Below are 16,467 nucleotides of genomic sequence, written 5' to 3'. Positions count from 1 at the left end.
AGCTCTAGATGAAGACATGTTCGTGTGTGTGTGTGTGTGTGTAATGCACTCAGGAGGGTAGTTAATCCAAAGAAATACAACACATACACATGCGCGCGTGCACACACACACATCATTTTTATATATATATATATATATATAAGCCGAATCACTTCCAGAACTGGAGAAGAAACTTCAGAGATGGAAGCAAAGTCTAAAATCAAAGGGCCTTAGAGTTAATCTGGCAAAAAACGAAAGTCTTAGTAAGTAGGAGAGCAGACAAATCACAAATCCCTTCAGGTAGATGGCTCAACTCAATCTGTAGTAAAGGTGTAGGTAGAAACTCCATAAATACACCTGGTGTTAACTATGAACACATGAGAGGTGCAGCAATATCAGAAGGTTAACAGGGAAAATAGTTTTTGTGTGTGGAAGGTGCACAGGTACAATTAATAGGAAAAATGTACAGAAAATAGACTCTATCAAATGCCAGGGGAAAAAACTATAAGTACTTGATAGCTTCCGTTACCTAGGTGACCAAGTCAGTAGCAGGGGTGGATGCTCTGAGAGAGTAGCTGCTAGAATAAGAATAGGCTGGGCAAAGTTCAGAGAGCTCCTACCTCTGCTGGTAACATCACCTGAACTATATATGACAAGAATCTTTTACTAGTTTCAGTCAGTGGACTATCAGTATGTTCATATTTTAATTGTTATTTTATTTTATCTTTTTTTAATAATGATTTTTGTGTCAATGAAGAAGCAGTGTACTTCTCCTGCATAGCCCCTCCCCATCAGCTAGGTGATACTGATATAGTTGATGCCAAGGAATTGTTATTCTGGGAGGGAAGAATTGGAGGAAAAGTTATCAGTGCAGGGTCTGATGGTGATGGTGGCAAAGTCAAGACTTCTTATCTATTCAAATTTGAAGTAAATTGATAACATATTGCAAAATAGTTACAAAAAACAAAAGAAATATTTTTGTTTTACTTACAGGTTTCAGACAACTTTTTCAGAAAAACTTTATATCTGGGTAATTTTTTCTTTTTTGTAAAAGATAAAGGTTTAACTTCTCCAGTTGAAGTAAGTATAACTGGTTTTTTATTTTTGCTTATAAAAGATGATAAAATGTGCTTTGACCTTGTACCAAATACCTTACATAGTTCACACTCATTTGAAGCTTTGATATTCATTGTCTGATAAAAGAAATAAAAGATTTTAATTGTTTAATTTATTTATTTGGCAAATGGATATTTCAGTGTTTTGCTATTTACTGATTTCAGTCAATGGCATTTTATGTCTGTTATGCAAACCATATGCCAGAAAAATGTCCCAGAGTAAAAGGCCAACACAAAATGGAACAAGATCCCAAGGGAGAGGAAGATCCTCATGAGATAATGGACAAAGGTTGCAAATCGCTTCAACCAATATTCCAAAAGAAGTTATAGAGTAGATAGATAAAGATAGATTTGGCTGGTCTATACGGTTACCTTGGGTTTCAGTCCATAAAGCACTTAGCTTTACAGTGTTTCTTCAAACCCTAAAACCTGTTGGCCAATGGCCCCTCTTGAAAATGGAAGAGGAAAAGACTTTGTTACTCTGTCAACAAGGGATTGCTGCTGTTGTTGTTATTGCTAGTGATGCTGCTGCTGTTGGTATTAATACTCCCAAAGACTGCTGCTGTAGCAGTCCTTGGGAAAGCTGCTGCTGCTACCACTTTAGCTTCGTAGATGACTCTTTCGGTTTTGCAATGGCCTCCCACTGGGATACCTCAGTATTCATATCAAACTTTTATTGTTTGAATGTGTCTTTTTTTGGCTTCAGTCAGCCATGGACATGCAAGATGCTCCTTTCCTTTTCCTTTCAAGCAATACCCCTGCTTCATGCTTTCTAAACTAACCGCACTCCCTAAACTACAAAGCACGATCCAAAAAGAGGTTGACATCATTGGGTGCATTTTCACTTGCAACTATTATTATCAGAGTGTGTCCTTCTCCCAGTCCTTGTCCAGACAAAGGTTAACCACAACAGCAGTGGAGGGTTTGAATTCAGAGTTACCTTCTCCAAGATAGATTGCCTTCACGACTTTCTTAAACATAGGAGCTTCATCCACCCCTTATATTTTTATACAAATACACACAAATATTGTCAGACGATTGAAAAGGCATGCCGAAAGACTTCATGGTGTGGCACCTGTCCCCTCTGCCAGCCAGCACAGCTGTACATTAGGCAACAAAATGGGCAAATCTTTGGCCAGGTTCAAAAGTCATACAACGGCCTCACATTGCATCACCAATGACTCATTTCAATGATTCTTTCTGGCAATGGCTTTACTCGTATACCAGAAAGCAGCTACTATATATATATATATATATATATATATATATACATACATATTGTGTGTGTGTGTGAGACCATCCTTTGTTTTGACTTGCCGAAATGTCAATGTTGTTCGTTAATTTCCATAATTTTTATTTATTTATTTACTTTTGTTTTAAAGTGAACCCGAGGAGAAAGTGAAAGGTGTATGTACGTGTATGTGTGTATGTACGCGTATGTGTGTGTGTGAGAGAGAGAGAGAGAAGGTGTGTGTTCTCATGTACGTATTTTTTTTTCCATGTATGTCTAAGTGGCATTCACTCTCTCACATGCATACAAAAAAGATGTATACACATGTATTTATGTCCGTCTACATGACAACACACCCCATCACTCACACGTTCAGACATTTTTCATTTTAAACTGCTCGAAATGACAGCCAAGACGAGGGATAACTTGAAAATAGCAATATTTTCTTCCGTTTTTGTCAAAAGTATTTTTAAAATTGAGATTCTTATTTTGAAAACTGTTTGAAGACCTTTTCAAAATTATTCAAAGTCATATTGTTATGCACAGAAATATTTACCAAATAAATCTACAAAAATGTTCAGCTACAAACCTTATATTTTTCCATGTGCTTAGAATAATTGTTCAATGTTTTTAATCTGTGGCCGCTTTTTTAAACGAAATCATTTCAAGTTGCCGAGGAATTGGAGAAAACAAACTTTTACTGCAGCAAACCAATTAGGGTTCAGACAAAATGTGGCATTAATAATATCGTTTGTGTTCGAATCTCACTCAATTACTTCGGTTTTGCAGAGTCGTTAAATACCTGGCAAATCCTAAATTCGATTTAACCTTCTGTTGTACTTGCATTCATATCTAGAATGTTATAAAAGGAAATATTAAAACGATTCTTTACCGTTTCCCGACTCAGACTTGTGTCTCTTATTCTCACCAAGACACATTTTAAAATATTTACATAAATGAATTATTTTTATATATATAAAATCATTGGAAATTGTTAACAAGTCAAACATTTAAAAGCTTAACCAACAACAAAGTAGTCAAATCTATTTAATTTGCCTCTGTTTACCTGTTTTCAAACTAATAACAAAAACTATTGCCAATCACTGACCTGCATTATGTCGTCGCACACAGACACTTGTTGTTAGCGACCAGCTGTTAGCAACTGGAGAAGAGAAAAAGAAAGCTTTCTTCTGCTGTTCACCGTGTTTTCAACCCGGATCACCAAACACTCGCCGACATACCAAGATACGGGCCTGTACATACACACACACACCGACATACACGAGCACGCACGCGCGCACACACACACACACCAACACATGCATGCGCACGCGCACTCACACACACACAAGGGTGAAGATGTCGACTCTACTGAATTGTTGGGGATACTTGTGTGTAGTTTGTTGAAATTTGGGGGTTAATGCAGTTTTGCACCTCTCCTTGAAAAATGCATTTTTTTTGTTGAGAAGTTTCATTTCAGATACGAATATACAAAAAATATGCAAAGTTATTGTTTTGTGTAGTTGAAGATTTGTCTGTATACAAGTGTGTGTGTGTGCGGCTGTCTTCTGAGACAGGGATTGGAAACCTTTTGGTGCAGGAAGGCCTCCCGACAATCCCTCATTGAGGCCGCATTGAACAAATTATTATTCTTTTTTTAGTTATTTCATCCCCTCAGTAATTTATTAGTAAATTTAATAATAAAAAAAGACTGGTGTGTAGAAATGGAAAGCATGACTTTTCAAATGTTTTATTTAAGTACTTTTATACAAATAATAAGTAAATGAATGATATCGAAAGCAAGACATTTTCAAATATTTTAAGTAAGTAACATTGTATACAAGTAATAAGTAAATGAATAACGATCTTATTAAAAAGACAGCTTATGAACATCGAGAATATAACATTTTCAAATATTTAATCTAGGCAAGGAGGTACTTTTTATACAAATTAATGACTTCTTTGAATTTGCATTTTTTTTTTTTTTTTGAGAAAGCATTTTGATATCAGACTCTAAAATGGCGGTTCTTAGTTTCAATTTGTCCTCCAAATGCTTATCTGTCAATTGCGTTCTCAGCGAATTCTTGACTTGCATCAAGTACGAGAATGGGTCCACAACAGTATGTTGAAGAAAAGCAGAAAATCAGTCGGCGAGCATGTTCATAAAGACGAGGATCTTTTACCGCATTTTTCCAAATTTCAATGGGATTTTCCCTCTTGTCAAACAAAGATTTCAGGATATTATCTTCAGACATTTCAATAAGCTCCATTTGTAACTCTTCGGGAGTCTCTGATACATTAACTAAGTGAGGCTGAAAAGCAAGTTTCAGAGCGATGTTATGTTTTTCAAAATCATTGAATCTTTTATTATGTTCTTCAACTAATTCGTATTCTTCAAAAGATTCAAAGATATCTTCTTCGTTTTCACTCCTTACCTTCGTAAGCTGAGGAAAGTGTTCTGATGAAAGTTTTGAGCCAAAACGAAGTTGAAAAAAATGACAATTTTTTCTCTAAATGTCCGAATTTTTTGCCACATATCATAAATACATTTATTTTTGCCTTGCAACGAAATGTTTAACTCGTTTTGTTTTGACATTACATCACATTAAAATGCAATATCTCTGTTAAAATTTGCATCTAATAAATCACAATGTTTGTTGTTTTCTTTGAATAAGTCAATTATTTGCCTTCGTAAAGACAAAATTTTGATCAATATTTTCCTTTGCGACAACCAGCGAACTTTTGAGTGATAAGGCAAATCCACATTAATCCGTTATGCATCATCAATATGCTTCAAAATTGACGATGCTTCAGGGCATTTACTCGAAAATAGGTTACAATACAAAGTGTCATTTAAGATGGCAGATTTTGCACAGAGATTTTGTTGATGTAAAACACAATTAGTTCTTTGGTTACTCTTTTAAGATGTGCAACAAATCCTCCATTTTCAGGCACCATAGCTGTCGATCTGTATTAGTCCTTCTTGAAAGAGGCACCTCTTTATATTTGTTAACTTTATCGGGATCTATATATCCTACCACTTCTAAAATACATTCCCTTATGAGTTCTGCATCGTTGAATGGCTTACCTTGTTTTGTTTTTTCCAAGCAAATATGCAACTTTATAGCTGGCTTCAGTCCATTCCCTTGATGTAACACAAATTGGAAACATTGTCTTTGCTTTTGTTTTGACACTGCGACCTGTACACTGACTGTCAGTGAACAAGTCGCGGTCTCTAAGCGACGAAAATATTTTGGCAAATTAAATTTAAATGTTGAAGTGAATCTAAGGGTTTTTGTGTGTTTTTAAATGGCTTATAAACACCCTCCACGCTGCAATTGTAGCACACGATCTCAGATCAGATCACTTGCTATGCAAGTGCATCTCCATCTGTAAAAAGGACTTATTGATGCTCACTGTTGTTTATATCCTCTCTGATGAGAATGATGTATTTTTCCACATTATTCTTCCTCTTGGATTTATTTTAAAGCATATATTGAAACATATGTCGGTGATATGGTGATATAAATAACATCTTGAGCATTTGTCTCCATTTTCCATTATTCTTATGTTCTCCAAAACACGTCTCACTTCTCGGAATTAACTCTCACGCAAGTGTGATAACTAATTTCTTAGGTGCTTATGTGACATTTGGCTACCTTGTAATTGTTCCTCTGGGTCTTTCCTTGTAAATTGAACATTTATATATATATATATACAAAGTATGGGGATTTAGTTCACAGGTGATCTAAATGACTAGGTACGCTAGGTAAGCGCTGTAATGGATTACCAGGGCTTCCAGGTTATAATTGAGACGGTAGTTATGGAGTAATTGTAGATTTCTGATATAGCGGATATATATATATATATATATATATATATATATATATATATATATATATTAAATAAAATAAGATAACAAGATTAAGGCAATGTGATATTTCTAGGACATTTATAAAGAGAAAGGTGGTCTTACAGCTGTTTCTGGGAAATAAATGTTATCCCATCATCAGAGAAGAGTTAAGAGAGTTTCGATATAAGGACTTAGTAGAGTTCATTATATAAAAAGTTATTTTGGAAAGGGAGTAATACAGAAAGTATAAAGGGATATATGAAAATAAAATAACTTTTTATATAATGAACTCTACTAAGTCCTTATATCGAAACTCTCTGATGATGGGTTATCATTTATTTTCCTGAAACAGCTGTAAGACCACCTTTCTCTTTAGAAATATATTGCATTGGCCTTGTTATTTAACATATACATGCTCACATATGACCCACCTTAGACTCCTCAGTCAAACTATCATTAAACTGGGAGTTTAACAGCAGTCCTTCCATAGCACTTACATAGCATTACCTGCTTTTTGGGTCTTCTGGATACCAAAACCTCTCATACTATATATATATATATATATATATATATATATACACACACACACACACACACACACATATATATATATATATATATATATATGGAGTAAAAGCAGCTCTAGTATAATAAATATTGTTAAATACATATATAAATGTATATGCTATGTGCATTTTCCAGTGGCTGCAATGGCGTAGCAGAGTATATAATTCTCGTGTCGCAGTCTTAAAACACCTTAGAGCCATGGACAAGCTAGACAACTGACTCTCAATCCCATTTGAGAATTATGGACATCGATGTTTTGCCATTTTTTGTGGCTTATCAACACCACTTACCTGCCTGGGTTCAAGATGAGTCAGCTAGCCAATCCAATGGCTTATATGCTCATGGTTTGTAAAATCATGAGCTGGTATGCCCAGAAATTGCATATCTAAGAGAAAATTTACGTATGAAGTAAAAGCAGTTGTGGGTTGAAGGCGAGTCAGCTAGCCAGTCCAATGGCTTTCTGGACATACCAGCTCATGATTTTACAAGTCATGAGCATATAAGCCGTTGAACTGGCTAGCTGACTTGCCTTCAACCCAGGAGGGGAAGTGGTGTTGATAAGCCACAAAAATAGTGAAACAGCAATGTCCATCACTCTCAAATAGGATTGAGGGTGAGTTATCTGGCCTTGAATTCCTTTCTGTTGAAGAGCATAGGCTCAAAACCTAAAAGACTTTCTCGCCTTCTCGAGCATTAAACTAATACACCTGTTTGTTGTTTATACACCTGTCTTTGTCTTTTGTTTTTCTGTAAGTTTCAGCTATATATATATATCGTTTTTTTAGAAAAACATAATTCTAGAGAAGCACACTCTAAGAAGTAGAGCAGTCTATATTACTGGTGAAGGCCGGTTTATAATGTTACCTTGGGTTTCATAAAGGGTGCCTTTATGGTGTATCTTCACACCCTAAGACCTGTTAACCTATGGCCTCTTTAAATATGGAGGGGGAAACAGTACAGATACAAATAATGGGGATTATCTTCCTTTGCTGCTGGTCATTGGCTTCCAGCTGTGTTGTCCTCCTTCAGCCACGCCACCTGTCGGCTACGAGGGTAAAAGATAGCGAGTTATCTCCCACTCTCATTAGCAATCAATTTCCAGCTGTAGTGTAATTATTGCTATTCTCACTATTGTGCAGTTCCCAAAATGCTAACAGGAATCTCTGTTCTGGAGTTCGGTTCCTGGTACATGTGAGTTTTTCAGGATTTCCATGTGTTTGGCTACATATACCTCATTTTGTCACGTTCCATGACAGTGTCTCAGTCAGATTATGAACTTTTCAGCCAACTTTGGTACAAGCTGTCAGTGTAATTGTTTTATAGCTTAATTAGTTCTCATTTCCCCTTTGCCTTTTATATAGAGAAGGTTTATTATTTATTTATTTACTTATTTTTTGACATCCATTCACAACTGTCTTAATTGTTTTAGAAATTAAAGTTTTAGGGAAAATATGTTATAAAAATTAAGACAGTTGTGAATGGATATCAAAAGACAAGTAAATAAATAAATAATAAACCTTCTCTATATAAAAGGCAAAGGGGAAATGAGAACTAATTAAGCTATAAAACAATTACACTGACAGCTTGTACCAAAGTTGGCTGAAAAGTTCATAAGCTGACTGAGACACTGTCATGGAACGTGACAAAATGAGGTTTATTCCTTTTCCTGGTGGTCCTTGATAACAGCGTTTCATGGATTAGCCTTGATCATCCTGTATATTCCAGAGTATGGACACTATAAAACACACACACACACAAAAAAACAACAAAAAACAAAACAAGAACACCAACAGCAATCAGTACCTTCAATATAAATTTATAATTTGCCCTCAGACTTATGTTTTTTTTCTCCAGTTTGTTTCACCACTACAGCCTAGCTCATGCTTTGAGCCCCTTATAGATAAGAAGTTCTTCTATTTCATATTTAAATGTAGGTACTTCTGTTGATTCTGCTAGTCGAAATAAAATGGAAGTGAAATGGTCAAGAATATTATACAGCAATGTTCATGATATTTATTTGTGATGTGAAGATAATGGCAAATAATAGAGAAATAAAAAACTGAAGCCGAAGCTGAAGAAATGTTAACAATACAGATATTGTAATGATGAAAATAAATTCAAATAAAAACTTATTATATAGAATTGATGGATATTATAAAAAATTCAGCAATGTAAAATTTATTGAAATATTTTCGATATAAAAAAGCCCTTAAGTTTACAAATAATAATATTGTGTTGCAAATTTCATCAGCAAATGTTCATTTTTATTGCATTTTTATTGAACATAAAAAAAAAATTTAAAAAAAAAAAAAAAAATCATTAAAAGCTTGAAAAACATTTTCAGCAGCATAATATGTAGGAATTCAGAGATGTTGTATCAACTCAGAGTTTACAACTAACATCAATTTAAGCAGCAATATATATTAAAAAAATGTTTGTGGAAGATATACAAGTGTGTAGTAATAATAATAATAATAATAATAATAATAATAATAATAATAATAATAATCCTTTCTGCTGTAGGCACAAGGCCTGAAATTTTTTTTTGGGGGGGGGGGCTAGTTGAGTACATTGACCCGAGTGCGTAACATACTTATTTCATTGACTCTGAAAGGGTGAAGGGCAAAGTCAACCTTGGCAGAACTTGAACTCAGAACGTAATGATGGATGAAATGTTGCTAAGCATTTTTCCCAGCATCCAAACAATTCTGCCAGCTCACCGCCTTAATAATAATAATAATAATAATAATAATAATAATAATAATAATAATAATAGAAATTATAAAAATAAAAATAAATAATTATAAATTCTGCAATGATTATCTAAATACAATTAATTACAGATTTGTTTCAATGTAAAAAAAAAAAGTCTTTATTAAAGCTGAAAAATCATTGAGTCATCAATATGCATTGTACAATGGCAAAATGAAAACTTCTGCAAAAGTATTTTCAAACTTAAAAGAGAAAAGTTTCTGTACAGTTTCCATTTAACTGCATTTTTCAGTGACATTTACAAAGGAAAAGTGTGTCAAGCCATTTCATAGATTTATTTCAAATATGAAAATAAAATTTCATTCCTACAATCTTCAAAATAAAAGTGACTGTGTTTTCAGTAAAATTAAATTTTCCCAGGAAGAATAAGCATTTTTCACATATAAGAATTATAATATATATATATATATATATATATATATTATATCAAGAGTATACATATATATATTATATATAATATATACATGTATATATTATATACATATATATGTATACACACACACACATATATACAAATATATATATGTGTGTGTGTATATTTTATATAAATACACACACATATTAATGTTTGTTTTTATGAGAAGTTACATATAAAAACCATTTAACATTAAACTGAGGGATTACTCAATACTTTTTTGTAGAGTATACATTTATTAATTTTTAAAAGGAAAAAGTTGATAGTGACTTTGAAGTTTCAGCTTGCTTACCATCAAAAGACTGATGATGGCAAGGGAATCAAAACTTTGAAGTCACTGTACACCTAACCTTTGTAATTTAAATGCTAAAGATGAATATTTTATGAAGTGAAATTTGAAACAAACAAATATAAATGAATATTATGAATGAAAAAGTAGTAGATGATATTAATTATGAGGTGAAAATCAGCAGTTGATAAGATCAGCTCAAATAATGAAGTTGAAGCAATACATAGGACCATAATAATCAAGTTGGCACTTAATGCAAAGGTTTATCAGATTTGATATATTCTGGTCAGATTAAAGAATCTCAACAGCACACTTAAAATTCAAGCTAGTTATGTATCTTAATAATAGACTGAATTAAAAGAGATGCTATGTACAATAATCTCCTCCTGAATAGAAAGAGGCGGTTTTGGAATAAAGGAATAGGAATTTAAGGAATGAGATGGGATGTTTGCAAAGGCATAACTAAAAAGAAAAAATAAGAAAAAAAAAGAAGATAAAAACAAAAATAAAACAGTGTGAAGATCATTAAAGCCTTACAATAAAACATGATATTTATATAATTGAAACAATAATTAGTGACTGTAAATAGCTAAGATATGAAGAATTATCCAGAGTACTTATATGCATATTGCATGTTTATTTAAATGTCTATCATACATATATATATATATATATATATATATATATATATATATATATATATATATATATGTATGTATATTTATGCCTATTATGCATCTACATGTGTATTACATGGATATTGATATGTACATACATATGACCATCACATGTCTGCTCATATGTTTATTCTTTGTACGTTTCCTATACAGCAGTCTTTCATTTGTTATATTTCTGTAGGTAGAACATGTCTATTTATGTGTTATATATCTATATACCTTTTACATGTCTACATGTAATATACATGTTTTGTATTTTTATTTATGCTTCTTATACATCTATTTTATTTATATATCTGTTTAATTATGAGTTGATATGCTTAATTATAAGTATATTTATGTGTGTGTGTGTGTGTATATATATATATATATATATATATATATATATATATATATATACACACATAGATATGTATGCATAAACATATATATTCTATAAAAATACACACACACATATATATGTATATATGTGTGTGTGTGTATTGTATTTATGTATGTATATTATTCGACACTTTAAGTTATTAAAAAAGAAAGAATACAGAAAGCTGATAAAAATCCAGTATTTTTTAGCAGTTCCATTTTTACATTAAAAGAAAATGTAAAAATTGTCAAAATTCCAAACCTAAAGAAGTTTGTAGATTGTTCAAACTTGTTTTTATCCCATGGCCTTTTTCAGGAAAGAAAAATTGTTTTTGAGAGAGAAATAAAATTTATGGAAATAAATATTCATATAAAGTTTGTGCTATATATATATATATATATATATATATACACATATATCTTAAAAACATTTTTGAAGCTGACTTGTAATTTTACCAGCTATTACTTTCAAATTACTTGACATTTTACTTTCAAACTGAACAGCTATATATTGTCTGACATAATTGGAAGTAAAACAATGCCTGCAGATATTGTCAAAACATCATTTTAACATTTATTTAAAATCTTTTAATGGTTTCTTTTGACTAAACACATGACCAATTCTTTCAAAACGGAGGGGGGTAGTGTTAGAATTTACCCAAGTTAATTACTGGGTGAATATATTATTTATACCAGAGGAATGAAAGGCAAAGCAAACTCCAATGGGATTTAAACTCACAGAATGAATTGGAAAGAGACTAAATACTGGGTGGCCCTGCATGTTTGCCCAGCTCTATTACACTGAAGAATTTCTCACACTAATAGGAAACTTGAAAGGGACAAACCCAGAGAAGAAATGAAGAGTCATAATGATTTGATGTTTATCCATTTCCTAAGAGCACCAGAGATGTATGAGAAAGCTCCCTCCCTGTGGTATCTGCCAATAATAATAATAATAGTAATGACCATGGCGATGATGATGATGATAATAATGATACTACTACTACTACTACTACTAATAATAATAATAAAAAATAATAGTATTGATGGTGATGATAATGATGATGATTTACTACATTGGAACAAAATCACACATTTTAGACAAGGAGCGATAGTCATGTAATTTGATTCCAGTATATTACTGGTACACCGGAGGGATGAAAGGCAAAGTTGACATCAACAGGATTTTGTATTCAGATCATAAAGAAATCCAATTAAATGCTATAAAGCATTTAGTCTAGCACAACTGTTTCTGCCATTTAATTACTCTTTAGCATAATAATAATAATAATGATGATGATGATGATGATGATGATGATGATGATGATGATGATGATGGTTTCTGATTTATGCACAAGGTCAACAATATCAAGGGGAGGGGTTTAGTTGATACTATTGCCCCCAGTACATTATTTGTAATTTATCTTATCAACCCCAAGGGATGAAAGGCATATTTGACCTTGGCAAGATTTGAACTCAGAATGCAAAAAGTTGGAAAAATTATTATTATTTCTAACTGAGACTTCCATGTAAACCAGTGAAAGATGCAGCAAGTAAGTAATCTCACTTCTATCTGGAATTCTTACTGATTCAGCTTGACTAGGAGGGTTAAGGTTGACATTCTACAGAACACCTGGATATTAATCTTACAATACAGAAGGTATCCATGAAGCCTAATGTAGCATTAATGTAGCAGCCGAGGTTGATAAGTCAGTCTATAGAACATAGAGAAGAAGACTGCCTTACTGGACATGGCTCTGCAGGTAATTGGAAGCAAAGCACTACAACAGCCATCAGGTTTATTGTCCAGCGTTGGTGCACACTCACAACTAATCAGACTCAATGAGAAATTTACAATTAAGCTACGAAAAAGAAAAAAACAAAAAGACAAAAAAAAGTCCAAATATAGCACAAGGCCACACATTTTAGCAGGAGGAAGAGGTATATTGGTAACTTCTATAAATCCCAGTATTTCACTGGTACTTATTTTATCCATCCGAAAGGGATGAAAGGCAAAGTCAACCCTGGCAGGATTCGCACTCTTAAAGGGATCTTTACTAAACACTACAAGGCATTTTCTTCAGCACTCTACTGACTCTGCCAGAAGATGATGATTTAGCAATGAAGATTATGATGATGATGATGATGATGATGATTTCTTTGAGCGAGATAACAAGGCCAATATTTTCTAAAGGGATGGAGTAGTATGTTGGATCATTTTCAGGGAAATGCTAGGACTTTACCAAGATTGAAAATAATTCCAAAAGATGAAAACTGAGAACAGTGAAACCAAAGCTGTGATGCGTTCAGATGAACATGACTGTTCCTTCATCACCAACATGAACACAACAACAACAATGATGATGGTGATGATGATGATGATGATAATGATGATTCCTAATATAGGCAAGAGGTCATGAATTGTAAGGAAGCGGGGGGATACAGTTTGATTACATCAACTCCATTACAATTTCATTATTTTATTGAACCCTTGGAAGGATGTAAGGCAAAGTTTGCCCTGTTGCGATTTGAACTCAGAACATAAAGGGTTATAACTAAATGCTACCAAAGCATTTTGTTCAATGCTCCAACACTAATGATTTATTACACTGGCACATTGCCATGCAACTTTTTAGGGGGTAGGGTGGGAGATATATACTGGGTACTTTATTTTATTGACCACCCCTGGAGAGATTAAAGGCAAAGTTGACCTCGGTGGGATTTGAACTCAAAATGTAAAAGGCTGTCACTAATATGGAAAGGCATTTTGTTCTGGTGCTCTAGCAATTCTGCCACTCTCAAAAAATAAATAAATAAAAGAGAAAAAAAAAATGAAATAATGATAATAAATTTGCAACATAGGCATGAAGCCATATATTTATAGAAAAAGAATATAGGAAGTGGGGACATTCATGCCTTTTTTCGAAGACATTGGAAAGGTAATGTGAAGTGGTCCCAATTTTGCATGGACTCACTCCATAAAGAATTTGCTGTTGCTCAATAGCACCTGTGAATAATAATAATAATAATAACAATAATAATAATAATAATAATAATAATAATAATAATAATAATAATAACAACAACAATAATAATAATTATGATAATGACTGTGAAAATGATTTCTAAGCTTGACCCAAAGACATACATTTAAAAGGGAGTGGGGTATAGTCGATTAAATTGACCATCCCAAGTACATAGCTGGTACTTATATTATCAACCCTGGAGGGATTCAAACTCACAACATAAAGGGAATGTAACTAAATACCACAGAATATTAAATGCAAATAAAAGAGGAAGATGAATAAGAATAGGAAAGGAGAAGAGGAGGAGGAAGAGAAAAAAGAAGAAATGTGTAAGAATGTTTAGAAAATGACCAATTTAGGAAAGACGAATTATGGCTAATATTTTGGTGATTTTGATAAAAGAAATTGATATAAAAAATGATTAAGACCCTTCCCCTGAAACTGTAAATGTGAACTAATTAAGTCCATAAAATAATATATAGTAGCAAATATATGTTGGTGAAATGTGTTATTCTGTGTTACAAAGAAATGAAATTTAAAAAAAACAAAAAAAACATGGAGGATTTCAAACTGTTTTTGTTAGTCTGGTCTTCAAATCAGTTCTAACTAATAACAATAAAACTGACTTCATTCATTTCCAGGTTTCTCTACATAAAATATAAAATTGTAAATATTGTTCATACCTCAGCATGGATGATTATAATAGATGATGATGATGATGGTAATAATAATAATAATAATAATAATAATAATGCTGATGATAATAACAACAAAAAAGAATAATCCAATTTAATATGAGTTAAGCAAACTAGACAAATAAAAAATGTCATGGAAATAATATATTTTATGATAGAAATAAAAAACAACAATGATAATAATAATAATAATAATAATAATAATAATAATAATAATAATAATAATAATAATAATGATAATGATAATGATAATATCTTTCAGAGATTGGGAGTTTGACATTGTCTTCTACTTCATCAGTAATTGTCCCCTTACCTAACAAATAATAATACAGTTCAGATCAGAAACTATTTATGTACATAAAGCATGACATTTTCAAATTTGGTCCATTTATACATTCCCATAAGCTTGGAATCGGTCAATATATTCCATGACAGCTGTATAGCAAAATTTAAATTGGTCCTGGAAAAGAGAAAAATTGAAAATAAGAAAAACATGAAAAATGTTTGTAAATGACTTTTATAAATAAGAAAACTGCTACAATCAAATAACATATCCAGAAAAGAGAAGAGCAACCATTTTGTATGGTTGAAGAGAGAGGAGAGATGTGAGGCAGTGAAGAAAAGCAGAGAGTGAGGAAGTGAGAGAGAGAGAGAGAGAGAGAGAGAGAGAGAGAGAGAGAGAGAGAGAGAGATATTTTAAAGAAGTATAAGAGAGAGGTGCATTGCGAGCGAAGAAAGAAAATATAAAGCAAGAACAGAGCGATAAGTCGCCGTTTTAAAGATGTAATAAAATTAATTAGTTCTTATGAGTTGTGTCCCTTTAATACCACGCAAAAAATCGACAAAAATTTAAGAATTAAAATTAAATATCTTTTTTTTCTAATGGATAGAATTTTACGAAACCTTTACCAATATATTCCTTTAGCATTTCTCTTTCATATTAATATCAATATAATAATTCTTAATCGAAATTAAAAGAATGGTGTGGATTCAAAGTGCCGATGTCAGGCGTTACTACTCATCAGTCAACCAGTTTGGGCTTTACATTTTTGCTCTTAACTTTTTTTCTATTGAACCAGATTTTAAGTATTTTATGTCTAAATGTAGCTTATAACTAGTCAAACATAATTCAAAGAAACTAAATTTTATTTCGATTAAAACTGGATTAGTGAGACTGCTTGAAGACGCCGACTGCGACCAAAAAGCGACGTTAAGAGTTATTATTCGACTACTACCGTAGTTGAATGATAAACATACATCTCTGGTTATATAAAATGCTGAAGAATTTACATCTCCAATTATCTTATAATAATTCTGCTTGTCGCTCTGTTACTTAGCCTGACCCTAACACTTTCATGTGATTAGTTGAAAAGCAAGAGAAAGAGAAAGAGAGAAAGAGAGAGAGAGAGAGAGAGAGAGAGAGAGAGAGAGAAGCGTCCATGATGTGAAGTAGGAGGAATGTAATATCTATTATGTGATTAAAAAAGT

At 32.5% G+C, this 16,467-nt stretch overlaps 2 protein-coding genes across 12 annotated transcripts in view; both read right to left on the bottom strand.

The window, feature by feature from the left end:
* The window catches only part of LOC106882836 (uncharacterized), a 65,588-nt gene extending 61,928 nt beyond the window's left edge, over positions 1 to 3,660 (bottom strand). For 3 of the 9 annotated variants that reach the window (XM_089361324.1, XM_089361328.1, XM_089361329.1), the window contains exons 1-3: positions 3,434 to 3,630; positions 2,915 to 3,177; positions 971 to 1,172 (exon numbers count right to left, since the gene is read on the bottom strand). In XM_089361324.1, coding sequence (XP_089217450.1) covers positions 971 to 1,172; positions 2,915 to 2,929 — 217 coding nt within the window. In that variant the 5' untranslated portion in view covers positions 2,930 to 3,177; positions 3,434 to 3,630. Of the gene's footprint in view, positions 1 to 970; positions 1,173 to 2,914; positions 3,178 to 3,391 lie in introns of all 9 variants that reach the window. The other 6 variants (XM_089361321.1, XM_089361327.1, XM_089361325.1 and 3 more) reach the window with 6 other exon arrangements.
* Positions 3,661 to 8,545: 4,885 nt separating this feature from the next.
* LOC106882837 (receptor-type tyrosine-protein phosphatase alpha) overlaps positions 8,546 to 16,467 on the bottom strand; it is a 60,520-nt gene continuing 52,598 nt past the window's right edge. For 2 of the 3 annotated variants that reach the window (XM_089361319.1, XM_089361320.1), the window contains one exon: positions 15,241 to 15,439. In XM_089361319.1, coding sequence (XP_089217445.1) covers positions 15,368 to 15,439 — 72 coding nt within the window. In that variant the 3' untranslated portion in view covers positions 15,241 to 15,367. Of the gene's footprint in view, positions 8,695 to 15,240; positions 15,440 to 16,467 lie in introns of those variants that run through there. The other variant, XR_016243927.1, reaches the window with a different exon arrangement.

The sequence above is a fragment of the Octopus bimaculoides genome, chromosome 13 (genome assembly GCF_046866305.1).
Source record: "Octopus bimaculoides isolate indiv1 chromosome 13, ASM4686630v1, whole genome shotgun sequence".
Taxonomy (NCBI): Eukaryota; Metazoa; Mollusca; class Cephalopoda; order Octopoda; family Octopodidae; genus Octopus; species Octopus bimaculoides.
Note: the sequence above shows the minus strand (reverse complement) of the source record. Positions and strands in the feature narration are given on the sequence as shown.